The 19,261-nt window shown below is 52.4% G+C and overlaps 1 protein-coding gene and 1 non-coding gene across 2 annotated transcripts in view; both read right to left on the bottom strand.

Annotated features, from left to right (window-relative positions):
- Positions 1-500: 500 nt before the first annotated feature.
- LOC118972092 (small nucleolar RNA U13) lies at positions 501-606 on the bottom strand. The gene has a single exon (XR_005060901.1). It is a non-coding gene; the product is annotated as a small nucleolar RNA U13 (small nucleolar RNA).
- A 1,245-nt stretch (positions 607-1,851) lies between these two features.
- LOC118972005 (uncharacterized) overlaps positions 1,852-19,261 on the bottom strand; it is an 83,528-nt gene continuing 66,118 nt past the window's right edge. Inside the window, exons 2-4 of the mRNA XM_073221750.1 lie at positions 6,106-6,208; positions 3,756-3,827; positions 1,852-2,953 (exon numbers count right to left, since the gene is read on the bottom strand). Coding sequence (XP_073077851.1) covers positions 3,779-3,827; positions 6,106-6,208 — 152 coding nt within the window. The 3' untranslated portion in view covers positions 1,852-2,953; positions 3,756-3,778. The remainder of the gene's footprint in view (positions 2,954-3,755; positions 3,828-6,105; positions 6,209-19,261) is intronic.

Genomic DNA, 19,261 nt, shown 5'->3' with positions numbered 1-19,261 from the left:
GCCTTCAGGGACATGAGGGAATGGCTGCCAGTGTGGATGCAGGGAGCCCCAGCCCTGTGTGTGGGGCACAAAGACATACACGTGCAGGCAACTCCTGCTGCTGGTGCCTGAAGCTCCAGTCCCCCAACATGTCAGAGGGGCTGCATCATTCAATTCCTTCCCCATCTTGGCTCCTGGAAAACTCCACTCATTCTTCAAAGTCCTGATCAAACATCACCTGTCCTTTAGAGGCTTCCCTGATCCCTTTTCAGGCAGAACTGATTACTCTCCTTCCACTCAGTATTTCACTCTGCAAGTGGCCTTGCCTCGAGCAAGTTACTGCTTATTACATGACTTTTGTGAAATCAGGGTGACAGAGCCCTTTGCACAGGTTAGTGAGGAATCAAAGATAATGCAGCTCTAAAACCTAGTATTGTTCCTGGCACATGAGCAGGGCTCAGAAAACGACAGTTCCCAGAGTGATGGTGGCAATGATCACACTTTTTCTTCTTTTTTCTTCAAATCAGACAGGTAAGGTGTCGACATCCTAACAAGTTTTGAGGGAGGCACACGTCATGCAAAGAACAAACACCCAATCATCATCGCATTCATGAACTACAAAAGGGTCAACAATCACACTTCTGCAGGGGGCTGTGTACACACGCCGTCTCTCATAGGCTGCGGGCTCCTTAAGGACAAGCGCCACAACTGAGTCACTGCTGTCCCACAGCTCCCTGACCGGCTCAGAGTGAGTACCCAATAAAGGGAAATAAATACCAGCATTATCATTAGGATACTTAAACAATACCAACTGGACTTTAGTGCATGTTTACCATGTGCCAGGCACAGTGCCAAGCAATTTACCAGACCTACTCAATCTTCGCAACAACCTGGTAAGGTAAATGTTACCATCCCCATTTCACAGATGAGTAAGCTGACGCTTCTCGAGGTTAGACAGTTTGCCAGAGGTCACGTAGGGAGGAGTGAGGGATGGAGGCAGTTTTTGAACCAGGTCGATCTGACTCCAGTTTTTGAACGACTCCATACTTGACCGCTGAGCATGCTCGGCACTGCAGCCCAGTCCTCAGTCTAGCTGGAAACAGGAACTGGGTTTGGTTTGCTTATGCAGCCCCTGATCCCCACACAGACCCTGGCATGAAGGAGGCTCCCTGGTCAATGTTTCTTGGATTAGATGAGGAAAAAAGATAAAAGGAGACGGAGAAAGGAGGTCAAGGTAGATGAGGCCAGAAGGGGCTGGAGAGGGCTGTGCCCTGGCCCTCAAGTTCACATAACTTTTCCAGGACCCCTTGCCATTCCCACCATCCCAACTTCCAAATGTGTTTGAAAGGGGTTCCCTTGGAAACACACTGAAGCTCAGAAGAATGGGAACCGAGGGCTCAGGTGCTCCCTCCATCCCAGACAGGCCCTCCCCAGCCCCAGGACCCCTGGCCTGACTTGTAGGCCACAGAGAGAGGTTTGTGCTGCATGAGGGTGCCAGCATTTGGGAGAAGAGGAAACACATGTAGACCACAGCACCTTTGTGCCTCCAGGGAGTCACCCTCCCCACCTCCCCTCCCCCCACCAACTCAACATTCAGGGCCTAACCTCATCAGCAGGGGCATGACCGAGGGATGACACCCTTGATGGGGGTGACTCTCCGCTGTGAGTGGGTGGAAGGTGTCTGCTTCTTGTCCTGTCAGCACACTGGGGTGGGGGGAGGCCTGCCTGCGCATTTGACCTCAGAGCCAGGGTCATGGGACTTTGACCAGCTAGCCTAGCCCTTCCTGTAAGCCCCGCTGGTGCGAGGGAGGGAGAGGGAAATTTTAATTTACATGTATTCCCTCAATTCAGAGTCTGGACAGCTATTTTGACTGCTTCACTGGAATATTCTTTAATTCTGAGTTTCTTTTTCTCATTACGGCTTAAAAATTAAAATCCCTCTGCCTTGGGCAAGTGAAGGCGGAGTGAGGGGTGGCTGCTGCCACCACACATTTCTTATTTAAGTGAATTTGGAAACATCAACTGCTTTCTCTCAGGGCAGGTGGCTGAGAGAAGAGGACGGGCAGACATTAGCCTCCCTCCTTCCCGCGGCCTTGGCATTGAGCCCCACAGTTCCTGCAGCCCACCCACCAGGCCCAGTCACACACCCAGTAACACTGTGCTAGTAAAGCTCTTCCCCGTGCATCGTTTCCAGCCGATGCTCACAAGGCCCTGCAAGGCAGGCAGGCAGGTGTTCTTGATCTTGTTTTTATGAATGAAGGAACTGAGTGCCCAGCGCATTTTACAGATGTGAGACAAGCCCGTGAAGCCCTTGGGCAGGGGCCGCAGAGTGGGAGTGGTCCAAGTCGTGGCCCTGCCCCTGCGGATCTCCTCTCTTCTGAGCAGACAGCTGCGCAGGGCTGTGTCTGCTCTTTGCCCCTGGAATACTGAGAGACTCACTCAGGAGCGTTGTGATCTACGGCAGCTCCTGTCACCTCCTGGAGCTTCAAATTCCTTCTGTTTAAAAGAGGGGTCACCCTAAATTATGCCTACAGTCCCCTTGCGGTGGATGTGCCCAGAGCCCTGGGGAAAGGAAGACCGTGTTCTCTGTTGCAGTTGCTCCATCTCGGGGATTCTGGTTCCCTGTCCTTGGCTGCTTCTCCCTGTGTGGGAACACCCGGCTTTCTTTTTCCTGCTCTTTTCTTTCTGCAGATCTCTCCCTGATTTGCTTGCAGAGTCTCACAGGGGTATGCGGTCCACGTGGGGTCTCCCACAGAGCTCCAGAACCTCCCCTCTGAGAGGGGCCTGGAGGAGGCTGGCTGGCCTCAAAGCCAGTTTTCTCGAGCACGTGGAGAGGTGCCTGGGGCCTTCCAAGGTCTGGAACAGGTTCCTTTCACTGGAGGACACAGGGTCTAGGAATGCAAGCGGGGCTGCCTCTCAAGCAGCATTAGAAGTTGTGACTGACTGTCCTGTCCGAAAACAGCAGCACCAGTACCTGCGGGGGACACAGGCTGTGGCGGGAAAAGGAGTTTCTTGTCCCACCTCCGCCCGCATCCCCAGCTCCCCTGAGGACCTAGTAGTTTGCCACATTCTTCTATCCCTTTTGTGGGACTGGACAGCCAAGGGCCCTAAGTACCATGTGACCCTAAACCTGTCCAACAACCTCATGTTTTTGTTCCTGGTGTGAAATGACAGCCACTCTCACCCTGCCTCCTCCCTGGGGAGTGGGAGCAGAGGGCCTGACTGTTCATTCATCACCGCTTCACCCCCAAGGGCCACAGAGGAAATTCCAAACCTGACCTGGGCCAGCAGGAGGGCATCTGGGCAACCAGGGGCTTCTGAGGCTGAGGGGAGGCAGTCAGTGCTCCCTGGGGTTGAAAGCTTAGGATTGCAACTCAAAACCCAACCTGAGGCTGTATCGCTGAGGCAGGGGAAAATCAGGTGGCTCTGGGCTCAAATTTCAGCTGCACCTCAAGCTGTGAAAGCTAGACGACCTCTGGAACCCCGTTTCCCCCTTTGCTTTCCAAAGGGGTGATTATCCCACAGTGTTGTTGCAGGACTGAAGGAAATAATGTACATAAGACACTTACCAAGGCCTCCAGCTTATATTAGGTACTCAGTAAAAGGTTCTGTTATTACTGATGCCAGTATTACTGTTGTGACGGGAGTTAGAAAGTGGAGATGAGAAACAGACATTCTTGTTCACAGAGACACAGCCACAGCAAGCTGTCGGGGGGGATGTCCCCAGAGGGCATCCATCAGAAGCTCTCTGCAGTCTCAAGAAAGCCCAGCCTTACCTCTTTGGTGCCATCTTGTTGACTCAGACATAGACCGGAAGGCTTCTGTTTCCTTGTGACGGCTCACTTACGCTGGGAACAAACCGCATGTTGGGACATTAGAGTCACAGAGACTGGGTAGCCGAGTCGCTCTCCATCAGATAAAGGGGCCCCTGTTCTTATTCCCGTCAGTGGCAGGGGATGACGCTAAGGCTGCACTGAGCGCAGGGGCCAGGCCAGAAGGAACAATGGCTGGGCAGGTGCCAAGGCCTTGGGAAAAACCCCAGGTCCCAAGAAAGAAACCAGAGCTGCCCCAGGGAGCACTGCCTCCCCCTTTGTACTTCTCCCTCTTTGTTCCACCCCCTCCCCATCTCTAGCACCCCCGCCCCCCCATCTCTGACAAGGAGGGTGGAATGAAGCTGAGATAACACAGGGTAGGTGGTGATGTAGACCCTGGGCACCTCTCCCACAGGAGGTAGTTCGAAGTGTTGAGATGATCCCATCGTTAAGGGACCCAAATACAACTGGAGGGCCAGGAAAACGGAGTAGCGATTCCAAGATGCTACCAGCTGTCAGCGTCACCTCACCCCGTCTCTCTCTCCCAGTCCCAGCCCCCTGATTTTCCCTTCTCTTCTGACTCTCTTTCCCACTCTCTGTTCTCTGCCTCTTCCTCCTCCTGTCCTTCTGCACAGGCTGGCTTTGCAAGTTTTCAGCTTCTGTTCCCAGACCCGCCTCTACGCAGACAGGAGGGTCTCTCTCTTTGCTTTTCGTGTTCCATCTCTTCCCTCTGATCACCTCACCCAGAAGTAGGGATCCCAGCCTCCTCTGATACAGGCTCAGAGGAGAGCTGAGTCCCTGGGCTGAGACAGTTCGGGGACCTCTGGGGCACATGGGGGGCAGGGGCTGGGCTGTGGGGAAACGGGAAGCGGGAAGCGGGAATCGGCTCGGGAGAGCATGGAGATGGCGGCTCAGGAGAGCATGGAGATGGCACAGATAAATGAGATGCAGCGTTGGTTGGGCTCTGGCTGACTCGCCACCTCAGAGGAGGGACCTGGGCGGGGGACGTCACCGCTGGAGCTGTTGCTGACACTGACGCCAAGCCCAGTCCTACCCTAAGGCCTCTCCCGGCCGGCCGTGCTAGCTTTTCTTGGCCTTCCCATTAAGGGGCAGGTCTAGGGAAGCAAATTTCATCTCTAATGTCACTTAGAACACCAATGTGGTTTTCTTAGACTGACATCCGCCTTCCTACATCCTCACCTCTGGTCTCACCACTTGTCTTAATAGATGTACTAATGTGCACATGAGCATTCACTGTCTTACACGTGGGTGCATACTTTTTATATGTGTGTACAGCATATATGCACATGTATACACACACACGCACATACACAACTCCCACCTGTCATCTGTTTCCACCAGTCAGAGGAATAAACTGGGCTTCCAAACAGTGGGAGGGTACTCTAGGGAGGTGACTCGCTCTGGGGGTGGTACGAGGAAGAACTTCGGTGTGCTCTTGTCTGCGGGCACCTTAATGCCATGTGCCTCTGGACTTCAGGGACCACACATTTGAGCCAAAGTAAGCCCAGCATTTGGACAGGCATGTGTGTCCTTGAATATGTGCATTTCCAACTTCATAATCACAGAGAAAATGAGAAGGAGTGAGGTTGGCAGGCAATATGTGGAGGAGGACAATTTCAGTAGGGCCAGAGTCTTTAAAAACTGACTCCAAGAGAAATGTCATCATCACCCCCCTCTGCCATCTACCCCCAAATTGAATGTATCTTTCCCTCTTCATACTAGGAAGAGTTGAAATCTCACTTGTTACCTAAGTCCCAGGAATCCAGCTAAGCTGGGACAGAGGGAGGGTTCCACGTGTGAATGTGAATACTAATGCCACGTAAAGCACATGCAAATGAGTTGGAAGCAAAAATAAATAGCTTGTGGGTCTTGAAAATGAAAAAGAGCAATTAGCCTGAGGTGAAGGCAGTGGAAGAGCCACAGCCTGTGTAATGGGTGGAGGGTGACCCCACTCCAGTCCTCTGAGGATCCCGGCCTGTGACGTGGTTTGTCTGGGTCATAAGCAACCAGCTGACAAGTACTTGTCAAATGTCCACCTGACATGGTGGCAGAGGTGGATTTTCTATGAAGCCAATGAAGCTTAAGCTTCACGCTTCTCATTTGCACAGGCCCCTTCCAAAGACTGATCTTGATTTTATGTTTATAATTTTGTATTCTTTTTCTTCAAGAGGGCTTCCCCAAATTGCACAAGCTTTGGGATCCACAGAAACCTCTGCAATGAGGAGAATAAACTCTCTATTCTTAATTAATTAGCAGCCTCCTTTGAAATCATCTCTCTGTCAGAGATGCCCACCTGTCCACATGGCCTTGTATGTCCCTTCCTCTGGCTGGAAGAGGACCAGATGCCCTCCAAGGCTGCTCCTGGCTCCAGGACTCCACAGTCTTCTGCCTTGAGGCTGGTGGAGGAGGAGGATGAAGATAGCTGGTTTGTTGTTAAAGGTAATATGGCCCTCCTGCCCAAACCCTGAGGACTTCAGGGAGCGAGGACCTGATAATAAAAATCATAGCTTACATTTGTAGAGACTTTGAGAGTTTCTAAAGGAATATGTCATTTGATCTTCACAACAACCTTGAGGCAGGGAGATGTATTATGGAGATTTGTTATAGACAAGGAAACTGAGGCTCAGAGAGGTGAAATTACAGTAATAGCTCATACTCCCAACACTGTTATAACAGCAGGAGATTATTTATTATTACTATTATTATTAAGGTATCATGGATGTACACTCTTATGAGGTTTGAAGGTTTCACATGAAAACCATTGTGGTTACTACATTCACCCATATTATCAAGTCTCCCCAAAACCCCATTAAAGTCACTGCCCATCAGTGTAGTAAGATGCCACAGAGTCACTATTTGCCTTCTCTGTGCTACACTGTCTTCCACGTGACCCCCCACACACCATGTATACCAATAATAGTGCCCCTCAATCCCCTTCTCCCTCCCTCCCCACCCACCATACCCCCATCCCTCCCTTTTGGTAACCTCTAGTCCCTTCTTGGAGTCTGTGAGTCTGCTGCTGTTTTGTTCCTTCAGTTTTGCTTCATCATTATACTCCATATGAGTGAAATCATTTGGTACTTGTCTTTCTCTGCCTGGCTTATTTCACTGAGCATAATACCCTCCAGCTCCATCCATGTTGTTGCGAATGGTAGGATTTGTTTCTTTCTTATGGCTGAATAATACTCCATAGTGTATATGTACCACATCTTTATCCATTCATCTACTGATGGACACTTAGGTTGCTCCCATATCTTGGCTATTGTACATAGTGCTGCGATAAACATAGGGGTGCTTATGTGTTTTTGAATCTGGGATCGTGTTTCCTTCAGGTAAATCTCTAGGAGAGGAATATCCGGGTCAAATGGTAACAGCAGAGGATTACCATTGTACTCATTTAATCTGCACAATGACCTTATGAGGTAGGTACTATTATTATCTTTATTTTAACAATAGGGAAACTGCCAAGAGGTTAAGTAACTTGCCCCAGTCAGGCTAAAGTCGGGTACAGCCAAGATTCAAACTCAGGCAGTTTGGAGGCAGAGTCCATAATCTTAATCGGTTCACTACTTAATAATTTGTGCATGGTCACGGGTCAGAATTCAAATCTCCATCTGTCTGATCCCAGATGCTTTTCTCACCACTACTAAGCACTTACACCTCCCTAAGGAACCAGAAAGTGCTAGCCGCTTGAAGGGAGCCTGAAGGGAGAGGCAAGGGGATTGGTGGAAAGGCAGAGTTGGTCTAAGGACCCGGACGTGGCTAGGGAGGGAAGAAAGGGTACCAGTGCTCCTCCCGGGTTGACAGTTCAGGGTGGGGGGTGAGCCAGCAATCACCAGCCTGCAAAGGGCCTGAAGAGACTCTTCCCTGCGGGCCCTCAAGAACCTGAAGCCTTTGACCATCTCTCCCCACTCATGCCAATTCCCGGACAAATGAACTAAAGATTATGGTCAGAGGCATGTTTAGGGAGATCACCATGGCAACAAAGTGAAGGATGATGGATTGGGGGTGAGGGTGAGTTAGGAGACAGCTGCAAAAATCCAGGACAGAAGTGATAAGGTCCCAAAGGAACCAAGGTAGTGACCAGAGTACAAAGACGAGAGATGCTGCAGGAACAAGTGAATGCAGAGTGGACACGGATGTCCTCCTGAAACGGCACAGCCCGCATTCAAGCCCCAGGGGAGGAGGGGAGACAGAAGTGTGGGAAGTGTGGGGGGCAATAAACAACGAGGTCTGTAGGATGAGCAGCCCCGGGGTCACCTGCTGGAGGTGACAACATTTCATCTGCCTGCTTTCTGGGTCTGCAGTCTTACTGGTTCCCCTGGGCTGTGTGTGTGTGTGTGTGTGTGTGTGTGTGTGTGTACACAAGAGTGTCAGCCCTGGGCTCCAGGGCCACATCACAGGGAGGTGAGCTATGGGGAGCACCAGGGAAGCGTGATTCAGAGTCTCATTCCCACTGCCCTTCGCTGTGCTGCAAGGACAGTTTAATGTAATATATGATTACCGCTGCCCAGCAAGGCTGCGCTGTACACAGAGCTCCCGCCTTCCCCCTGCCCCCTCCTGCCTGCCTTCAGACTGTAAATCAGTTTTCAATCCTGAGTGCTACCTGTGAAGTTCAATCTCAGGATCCTTGCCTCGTATTCCTGCGTCCCTGGCGGGTAGTTCAGGCTCTGAACGGTGCCTCTTCCCCTAGTCCTGATTCGGACAGCCTTCCGGTCCCAGCTGATGGTGGGAGGGGCAGTGGGGGAGCTGGAGTAGGCTCTAGGGGCCCTGGGGCCCTGGCTTGAGGAGTGGGAGTGGGTGGTTCCGCGTCCACCTGACTCAGCCAGGCCTGACCCAACACAGTACAGCCCTGTGGACAGAATCTGGGTTAACTGGGCAAGAAGGCACTGAAACTGACTCCTCCTCCCAGAAGGGCAACTTTCTCCTAGTCCTGCAGGGTGTGCCGGAAGGAAGCAGGTGGGCACTTTCCCTGGAGAGTCTCCAAAAACAGTGCCTCCACCGTAGGCTGATGTGGTGATAGAGGCACCAGTCATGGCTTTGCCCTGAGCTGGGGTGGGAAAACCCACGGGGGTGGTAAAAGGACAAATCTTGATTTGTACCTAGAAGGTACCTTGAGGACTTTGATTCTCCCATTTTAAAAAAGTTGAATGTCTTGCCTCTCCCTTCCTGCCCCTTTTTACTAGGATGACTGCAATTGCCTCCTCGCTGGTCTATCTGCATCCACTAGGACCCTTCTAATTATTCCTTCTGCTGAGTGGAGATCAGCTCATGCCTCTTATTTCCCTGATTAAACCTCTTCGTGAACTTCTCTCTTCCCTCAGGATAATACCAATTCCTCACCATGGCTCACAAGACCTTAACCATCATCAACCTCATCGGGTACCACTCCTCCCCTCATTGCCTCATTGATTTCTGTTTCTCCAACACTTCTGCCACAGGGCCTTTGCACTGGCAGTTCCTGAAACCTGAAATGCTCTTCCCCTGGCTCCTACTCTTCCAGGTCTGTTCCTGTCACCACCCTTCCCTGATTACTCCATCTGAAGTAGGTTCCCCTTTCCATCTCAAAACTTTGTAACTTTATAATTTGTAGCTTTGTAACTTATATAACTTGTAATTATGTATTCATCAGCTGGTTTCCTCATTTTTGGTGGGTTTTCCCCACTAGACAAGAATCTGTGAGGGTAGGGACCACACTGTCTTATTCACTACTGTATTCCAGTTGCTTAGCATAAAGCCTGGCACATCGTAGGTATGAATTAAATATTCTTTGAACTGAATATATGGGAGATGGCTGCCAGCAGAAGTCTTGTAAATTGAGGCTGACTTCACCTACCCATATCACACCCTCACTTGCAAAAAGCAAACAGATTGGTCCATCTTTTCCTAGGAGATTAGGTTTGCACCTGCCCTGGAGGAAGTAGGTTTCCCCCAGGGCGTCAGCAATCTTTCCTCTCCTCTCCTTTGGGAAAACTTTCAGCTATGGCCCCTTCCAGCTGTACCTGGAGCTGCTGCTCCAGGGACAATGAGTCAATGGCCAGTGTTCATGACCTCTTACTCCCCATCAGGTCCCTGGGTCTCTGCAAAGCATGGCCCAGCTCAAACAGATACTTGTGCCCACTGGTGGGGGCAGGGGAGAGGAACATGAAAGGAAGAGGGAGTGTGGGGGCCAGAAACTCAAAAAGGAGGCAGTGAAGGGAGACTGAGGAGGCAGCTCTTCCCTGCATTATAATATCCATGAAATAAATGCAAACGAACTGAAAGCAACTTTTGAATAAGCAGCTTTTATTGAGGGAGCTCCTCTAATCCCTAAATGGCTTTATTGACTGAGAGGAGCTTCCTAGTGGAGGGAGTGGGAAATGTGAACTCACTGTCAGGAACCATTCTGCAGCGCCCGTGTCCCTGTGCTTTCAGATTCCAGACATGCTCCTGTGGCTAATGGAACTCGCAGATCTGCAGCCTCTGCTTCCACACTCCCCTCCCCTCCCCCACGCCGAGTCTGGGAAGCCTGGCCTTTGGGTTTGTGGGAGGCTGAGGCTGCTGACGCTGCAACGCAGTTACAGATGTTGAGTGAATCTCTGAGACTGTAAGCAACTGAGTATGGCTACCATGATACAGTTCTCTGGGCTCTCTGGTATAACACCTGGGCTTGTAAAACTTCCCTGTGCCTGTGTGCAAAGGCCTGCGTGCTGTGTGCACTGGGGAGTTTATGTCCATGTATGCACATCCCTGGGAACCAGCATCACGGTGTTTGTCTGTACATCTGTCTGTGTGTGTCTCTTCCTGCCACTGCCTCCAATGTCCCCATTTGTATTCCTCCTCAGGTTATAGGGTGCTGGCCTCAGATGGGAGTCATGCTTTTTCAAGGACTAATGACGTTTATCAGAATGGTAAGGAACTAATGACACATGAAGGCCCCTGGGCTATGGAGAAAAGCCAAGATAACACGTGGGGACAGAGTGGAAGCTTGGGGACCTTGGGGTCTGTGGATAAAATTGTAATATTTCCAGAATATCTCGCCAGGTTTTAGTGCACCTGCATATCAACAGGCGTTCCTCAGCAGATGGAGAGAAGTACCTCATCTCCATATCAGTGAGTAATTACCTGGGCAACCGAGGGCTTATCTGAACCTGAGAGGTGAGGGGGAGGTCTGGCTCACTTCTGCCAGAGCAGGAAAGAGAAAACGGCCCAGGACCACAGTTTGTAAGCAATAAACGGGTTTTAAACTTTATTTCTCCCTTTGACTGATTTTGGTTTTAGAGGTATTTTGCCTGGGATTTCCTTTCCCCAGAGTTACAGGGTCTCAAGGACCTTGTCCCTCAGAAAGGCATTTTGGTGCTGTTCCGATTTTAGAGGGTGGGTGGCTGGGGACAAGGAAGGCCCAGGGGATGTTGGAAATATATCATCAATATTCCTGGCCTGGCCTGCCTACCTCTTCTGGAACCCTCCATTCCCTGCTTTGCTGCCACCCTCCCAAAGGACTCACCTTGGCTATGGAACTGTGAAGGGTAAGGCTGGCTGTTCCACTCTCCCAGCCTCTGCCGCTCCGGCCCTTACCCCAAGCTACGTCCTGTCCAGATATGGAGAGGGGGCTGCTCCTTGGTATCAGACAACACAGAATTCTGAAAGGGACAGGGACACATACACAGGCCTTGGAGCACTAAAACCTGGAAAGTTGTCTCGTGGATATGGAGCCTATCAAGACTAATTGGCCTCAAACATTTTTCTAAATGGATTCAGGGACAGATGAGTTGTCACTGGAGGAGAGGAGAGTCCAGAAGCCTGCAGACCATCCACATTAGAGGGACCTGGAACTCCTTTAGCAAGAACTCCTTTCATTGGTCAGAGAAGATAAGGGATAGCCTCATCCTAGAGGTTTCAGATATCTCTGCAGTCCTGGGCTTGCAGCACACTGGGGCTCACTTCACTGGAAAGATCTTCTACCCAACCCCCCGAGAGGCAGCCACTTCTCCCCACACTGGAGCACTCCGCCACCTTAGCACTGCCTGGAGCACAGGAAGTGTCCAATAAATATTAGTTGTTGTGAATATTAGCATAATCTCCTGCTGGGAAGTCTCTGAGTGTGGTCCCTGCAGAGAGGACTAAGCCTCTAGGACCTAGGAGTCAGGAAGGGTGGGAGCGGTGCAAAGCAGGCATGGTGCCAAGATGCCCAGCTGGAGCCCCCTGGCCTCTGTGGGGGCCTCTCCTTCCCTGCCCTGGCTTCCCAGCCGTACTCTTTCTGGGCTCTGCAGGGAGTCCTCCCTCTGCCCCAGGCAGGCCCAGTGACCTTTCGCTCAAGTCTGCAAATATATTCTTGGCGAGTCTTGGAAATGAAATTGTGCTCAACATTTGTACAGGGCTTTTCTGCCGCCCAGCCCTTTACAGACATTAGTTAATCAAATGGAGGAGGTGGAGAAGGAGGAGGGCCTGGCCTCTGTAGTCAGGATGCTAGGCCTTCCTGCCCTGGGCAGCTCCATCCAGTCTCATTTCTCCCTTGGTCTTTGCCTGCAAGGCAGGACTTACTCGGAAGAGGAAGTGACTCCCGGGGAGGTGGCCACCGAGGCAGAAAGCAAAGGGAGCAGGGAGTTTAACAATATACTGAGTAGGTCAGAGGCTTCCTGCGGGCATCCTGTCCCACCGCCAGCCACGTCCGGCAACTGGCTCCGTCTCAAAGTACAGTTTTGTGTCTGCCGTGAATGGGTCAGCCCTCCATTTGGAGGACATGAGGACGGACAGACAATAACTAAAGCCAGAACAGTTGTCAAGGTTCCTTCCCAGAGGGCTAGGGGAACAGGGCACACAGCTGTCTGGCCTGGTCTAGGGACAGGTTTGACCTCTCAGCCCATCTGGGAGTCACAGACCTGGACAGCAGAAACTAGCCTGGAGAGAAGTGCATGAACCTCTTCCCTCCCTGCTCTTCCTGGGCGCTGGGGTTGGAGGGGAGCCATTCCAGCCCCAGCGGAGTCCTATGCACAGCCCGCACCCCAGGAGTCAGTGACTGGGGCTGCCCTCCAAGGGGCAGCAAGTCAATCCCCACCGGGGCAGAGAGAAGGGGCGGGGGTGGGAGGGATCAAGGGCTAGGCCTGGGGAAGCCCAGGGAGAGAGACGGAGACCAGTTACAGAGACGGGCTAAGGAAGAAAGAGACCATATTCCAGACTGATGCCTGTGGGAGAAAGGAGAGGAAGGAGACTGGAAGGAGAAGGGGAGAAGCAGCAGCTTCACAGGCTACAATGGCATCCAGAGCGAGGAGTCCTGGCACAGCCAGGGGCAGCCCTACATAGGAACCCCCCCAAGGAGTCTGAGGGCTGCTGCAGGCCCAGGAAGAGAGCCACCCGCCGGGCCCTGGGGCCGCATCGCGGACTCCCACCGCCGGGGCTCAGGCTCCTCCAGGAGGCAGCGGTGCTCATTCTCCCCGTCTCATCACAGGCACCACCAGCCTGGAGACCTGGCCCCTCCGCCCATGAAGAGTGTACCCCCCAGGCCTGCCCCTGCGCACCCCGATCCCATCAGTCTGACTGGGCAATCAGCAACACTGGAGGCCCTGCCAAGCCTGGCAGAGGAGGGCCTGACCTCCCCTTACCATAATTATCTGTCTTATAAAAATAGGCATTGAACTTCACAAAACCAGTAAAGGCTTCAGGGCCAGAGCAGAGGAGCAAGCAGGAGCCCAGGCACCTCTGGTGATACTCAGGCCAGCTCCAAGGGCAGAACAGCACCTGACAGCTCCCTCCCCGCAGGCCCAAACCCAAAGGCTGCAGAGCTCCTGAGCATGCAACAGGAGAGGCTGGAGTCAGACCCAAGGAAGGACTGGCTGGCTGGCAGGCACAGGAGCCCTGGGATGGTTCCTTCCCTTCTGTGACGGGCAGCCTAACGGAGCCTGCTCTCTCCCTGCACAGCCCTCACTGGTTCCAGAAAACCTCAGGATCTTCCCATCGAGTTACCCAGGCAACCACAGCCTAGCAGTACTCACAGTGATGATGGAGAGAGAGCGCTGACAGCAGGCCCAAAACAGGCTGCCAAGGTAGGGGCGCACGTCTCAGGGTGAGCAGAGGTGAGGGAGGCAGAGGCTTCAGGCCAGAGCAAACATCCCTTGCCTCCCTGTCCAGCCTGTTCCAGGATCTGTTTTCCTGTAATCTGTGGGTTTATATAGCCCAGTCCCAGGTGGGTGAGCAGACAGCATCAAAGCTTCCCTCACTGTCAGGAGGGACTGGGGGGCTCCCCAACAGCTTCCCAGAATGGCAGATGCTGAGGCTACTAGCCCAGCACATGGGCCAGTGGTACCCCTGCTTTCAAAGGTTAGTAGGACTGTCTTCCTTAACCACACTTTCTCTCCATGATGGTCCCCTGGGAGGTGGTGTTGTTAAGGGATCACTAGCATGGGCTGCTTTGGAATCGGACCAAAGAGGGTTTGGCTTTTGTCTTGGTCTCTTTCTGAGACTCTGTGACCCTTGGGCAAGTCATTACTCTCTCAGTCTGTTTTCCTAACTGAAAATGGCGATAATATGACGAATTCCCAGGACTTAATAATATTATACATATAATATGCTTGTGCAAGGCCTGGCACTGGATCAGTTTTTCAAAAATTAACTCTTTTAAAATTTTATTTTTATTATCATTAAGAGTGCCTCGGTTTACTCATCTATAAAATAGGGATCATGATTCAGTGGATTGTTTGAAGACTACACAAGATAAAACATGTGAAATGATTAGACTAACACCTTATTCGTAGAAAGTGCTCAGTGTGATTATTATGATTCCTATATCCCCCTTATGCCCCCAGTCCTTTGATTATAAACTGGGGAGCATCTTTCTCATCCAAAGTCCTAGTTTCCTAAGCAACAGAGGCTGTGAAAATGAGGCTTCTGAAATTTAGGGGGGAGGTCATTCCTAATGTCCCTATCAGTGAACTTCCAACGGGACCAGGAAAAAACCTTTGACCTCTGCACCCTCCTCATTTCCACCTCAGGAGCCTAAGCTTCCCTGAGCAGACTGATGTTCAGCTAATGCCCAGCATCCTGGAGAAAAAGGGTAAAGGATCATTTAGAATGGAAAATAGTTGTCCCTACACAGAGGGTCAGATGCCTGGCAGGGGGAGGGGACACAAGGAAATGGATGAGACGACCACATGGGTGTGCCACACAATGCCTCAAACGCTCCCATCTTTCACTGTTGCAGCTGAGATGTCATTTCTGCAAGGAGATCTTGGCTACACCTGAGCAGCCGCTCCCAAGCCTACACGGTCTTCCTCCCTGTAAACCCCAACACTCCTCCAGGACCCAGTCACACTTCTGACACCGAGACCCGTGAAGGGGCTTACTTGTGACACATCTTCCTTATCCTCAGCCTTTTCCACACATCTGTGCCTCACAGGTCTAATCGCACATGAATTGCCAGATGGGAGTCCCAGGGGTCTCTAGGGTGTACCACAAACTAAAGTGTGGGCTAAAACTGCTGCCAGAAGAACTTAGGTGAAACCTCAGGGAAAATGTCCTGGTCAAGCATGCCGGGAGACACAGGGAAAAGGCTGTAAGCGAGCTATGGAATCTGCTTCTCTGTGGACTTTCTGAGAAGGCCCCACCCCTGACCTCTACTGCCCTGGAGAGCTTGCCAGTTAATGCCTCAGTCAAGGTGGACTGGGGCTGAGACTGTCAGGACCCTTACGACGCTGAGGAAGGTGAGGCAGCCCTCATTCCAGACCTGGCCAGCGGCCCCACTGCTGGCCTTGTCTCTTCCTTCCCCTAAGCCCTCGCCTCAGTTGCCTGGAAGACCTGCCACCTGAATGCCCACAGCAATCCGAGGCCCTGTGGGATGAGGCAGGGCTCCTGCAGACCCAGAGTCTAGGGAGAAGCAGTGACTCCAGGCTCTGATGTCAGGAACCAGGTCTGAGGATGACGCAGACACGTCTTCCCCCAGAATAAATTCATAGGCTCGGGCCTGTGCCCTCAGCTGTGCTGGCAACAAAACCACTGTCTCCAGCCCAGAGACCTGATCCTCCACACCAGCCACCATGCCCTGGACTCTCCCCATTCTTTGAACAGAGAGAACTTGGAGGTGCTAGAAGCCCAAAGCCAGGCTTTTCCTGGGACTGTGTTACCTGACTCGGCATCTTACCCTTCCTGTGCCCATAAATCAATGCCCACACAGGCTCTGTTACTGGAAAGGAAGAATTCCTGAGGGTCTGTAGCTCTGGGGTGACTGGGTGGGGGATGAGGAAGTATGAGGGAGAACTGGGGAGAAAGCAGGAGCATGGCCTTGGGAAGCCTCCCCTTCCTGGGCTTTCCTTTAGGGCAGTGGCTGCCCAGAAAGCCCCAGCTGTGTCAGCTCAGGGCAGGAATGTTCCACACCCCACTGACCTGCTCAGCACTCCCGCCCCACCCCATCCCCGTCTGACGCCCAGACGGTCCAGGAACAGTCCCAGAGGAGTGTGTTAGATCTGGAAGAAAGAACAAAAGGCTTTTCTTTTCCATGGTGAAGAACCTAGTGGGCCAGGCATGGGCAATAGCAGCACAGTTTAATCTGGAAGTCATTCCGGAGAAGATTCAGCTCCCCAGAGACAGCCAAACCACAGACAGCTGCTGGGAACTGGCAGAGGGCCAGGAGTCGCACTGTCCCCAAACTGGGACCCACCTGGCCTTGGCTGTGGCCCCCAGGTGGAGTCCTGCCCGGCTTGCTGATCTCCCAGAGGCAGAAGGCAGTTTCCTTCCAGCCCAAGGAGTCTCAGGGACAGGTCAGAAAAGCCAATTTTATCTCAAGTCTGCCCCTGCCTGCTAGAAAAAGATTGCTTCTAGTTCTCAAAGGGTCTGCCCTGCTCAACTCAGATTGACAGGTGGACAGACAAAAATTTCCACTGTTCTCAGAGTCCAACAAGCAGCCCAGAATCCTCTCCCGGGATGACTCAGGAGCGCCCCCTGCTGTCTGGTTTGGCTGAAACCAATCAGGAAGCAGAGGAAGCAGGGCTAAAGCAGATTCTCGCTGCCGCCGCAGAAAGGGAAACACTCTATGCCGGCCTCTCTGTACACTGCCGGAACCTGAGTCAGAGCTGGGCTTACCCAGGGGTCACCAGAGGAGGGGATGTCCAGAGAGTAGTTGACCTGGCCGATGGACAACACACTGGGCTCTGCAGCCTAGCCTCTGGGCCCATACCCACAGCTCTGAGGAGGGCTGTCCGTCTGCAGATGTCCCTGGCTTCAGGAGAAAAAGTCATGTTCTAAGAAGCAAAATCAGTCACCTCCTCTGAGCCTCAGAGAGAACAGGCTGTGCCACGCTCAGTGAATCATCTCAGTGAATGTGTGGCGGGGTGTCTGCCAGGCTTGGGGAGCATAGGAGAGACCCTGCTTCTCCCCAGCAACTCCCCCAAATGCCAGTGGGACACATCCACATGTACCATTATAAGACAGATAATAATAGCTGTTTCCAAAAGGACCTGTGGCTCCACGTGCCTGTAAGCTCAGGAGAACTTGAAGATTCTTCGGCTCTGTGGAGCCCCAGCAGTCTAGGAGCCTACAGGATTCCACAGCCCATCCCAGGGGCTGCCCTCGCTTCCGACCACATACTACTCCCCACTCCTAGTTCATTCTTCAATATGATTTAAATCCATCTTGCTGCATCCTAAACAGTGGCAGCTAGAGGGAAGGATCTTCCTCTAACACTTACCATTTTCAAGATCAGACACAGGAGAGAGGGAGGGGGAAAGAGGCCAACACTGAGAAACCAAGAGAAGAGGGAGCAGCGGCAAGAATAACGGGTGAAAACCAAGTAAGACCCAAAGAAACCATCTGACAGGCTAGAGAGGTAGGAAACAAGCCTTGGCATTATCTCCAGTCATTCTCCCTCTAAACATTCCAGAGCTGCATCTCTGTACTCACATTAGATGCAACTGTGAGTGTGACACACATAATACACGTACACACATACACACTCATGTGCTTAGTTCGTGGGACAGGCCTGGCTTATGTGGAGCTGGGGCAGCCAGTAGTGTCTTTTGGCCCAGAGAGTTCTGCCCCCACCTGCATGGTTATCTTCCCCTCCTCACACCGCACTCCCTGACCCCCAGCCTCCAAGCCTCACAGCACTAGTTCTTTGGGCTTCCAAAAGAGCTCCCTCCCTGGGTGCCACCTCCACGCAGTGCTGAGCTGCTGGAATGGGGGGACGGAAGGAGGAGAGCGGGTTCTCTTCCTTCCAGAGCACCAGCCCAGCAAACAGCCCCACTTCCCCCCACTCCACTCCACCTCTTTCATCCCTGCCAACGACAGCCGCAGAAACAGCTCTCCTCACCCTGAGCAGTGGGCTGCAGGGGACATACCTACTACCAGGACAGGAGACAACCGGGGCTCGGAAGAGCCTGGGCCAGCAGCACTTCCAGCAATGCCAATACTTTGTCTCACTTTCCTGCCATCATTTAAAAAACAAATGGGAAAGCCCTCCCAGTCAATCCCTACAGCCACTTTTCAGCCACCTCAGCTTCCCCACAAGTCCCCACCCAGGCTGCCCCCAACCCTACCCTGCCTGTATTTCTCAGACCATGGAAAGCCACTCCAGGATATCCCACCCTGAAAGACGGATCTGCTCTTGGAATTCAGAGACAGGGACGGATTTGGCCACACACTAGCAACCTGCTTCCATTAACTCCTATGTCCAAATAATATCTTTAAATCACCAGGGATGAGGCTGGGGGAGGGGAAGGCCAGTCTGTGACATCAATCTTCAGCCCACTTCAGCGAGGATTCCTCCTTCAGACCTGGCCTGGGCCAGGCAGGAGAAGAACCCTGCACACACATACTCTGGGGGCTTCCGGGGCAAAGCAATGGAAGTGAGACCTCCCCTCCCCACCCCACCACACCCCTGCCCCACCATGACTCTTCTGACCCAATTCCTTTGCACCAGCCCCTGGGTTCTTGGAAAAAACAACATGGACATGGGCTCAGGCCGCCACTCCTGGAAGTTTCAGAGGTCTGGATGCTCCTGGGGGCACCCTGACCCCTCGGCCTTCAAGGAGTATCTCCTGCATGACCAGCACCCAGAGGCACCCAAAGGGGAAGGGCATGAGAGGAAAAGAAAAATCTTCACTGCAGTTTCAGTTGACTCATTCCTCCTCTAATCATCCTACCTGGCGCCCTCATTTTACGGATGGGGAAGTGGAGGCTCAGATGGGCTGGCTTGCCCAAAGGCACCAGCTAAGAAAAGGAACAGATCTGAGTCAAGCAATGCTTTCCATAGCACAGGTCTTCTGCCCCTAAAACCTGCTTCAGGGAGAACATGTACTGGTAGGCAAGGGAGCCAGGGAGCAGGTGACATTTCAGTTGCTAAGTGCGCCCTCCTAGGTGGGGAGGGAGAAGGGGATTAAGAGGCGCTGTAATTCACAATCAAAGTATAGGCAGGTCACAGGGAAGGCAATACAGCCCGGGGAAGACAAGCAGTGACTCTATAGCATCTTACTACGCTGATGGAC

Source organism: Manis javanica, chromosome 14, assembly GCF_040802235.1.
Source record: "Manis javanica isolate MJ-LG chromosome 14, MJ_LKY, whole genome shotgun sequence".
NCBI classification, from domain to species: domain Eukaryota; kingdom Metazoa; phylum Chordata; class Mammalia; order Pholidota; family Manidae; genus Manis; species Manis javanica.
The sequence above is the reverse complement of the archived record's forward strand: the minus strand, read 5'-3'. Positions and strand labels throughout refer to the sequence as shown.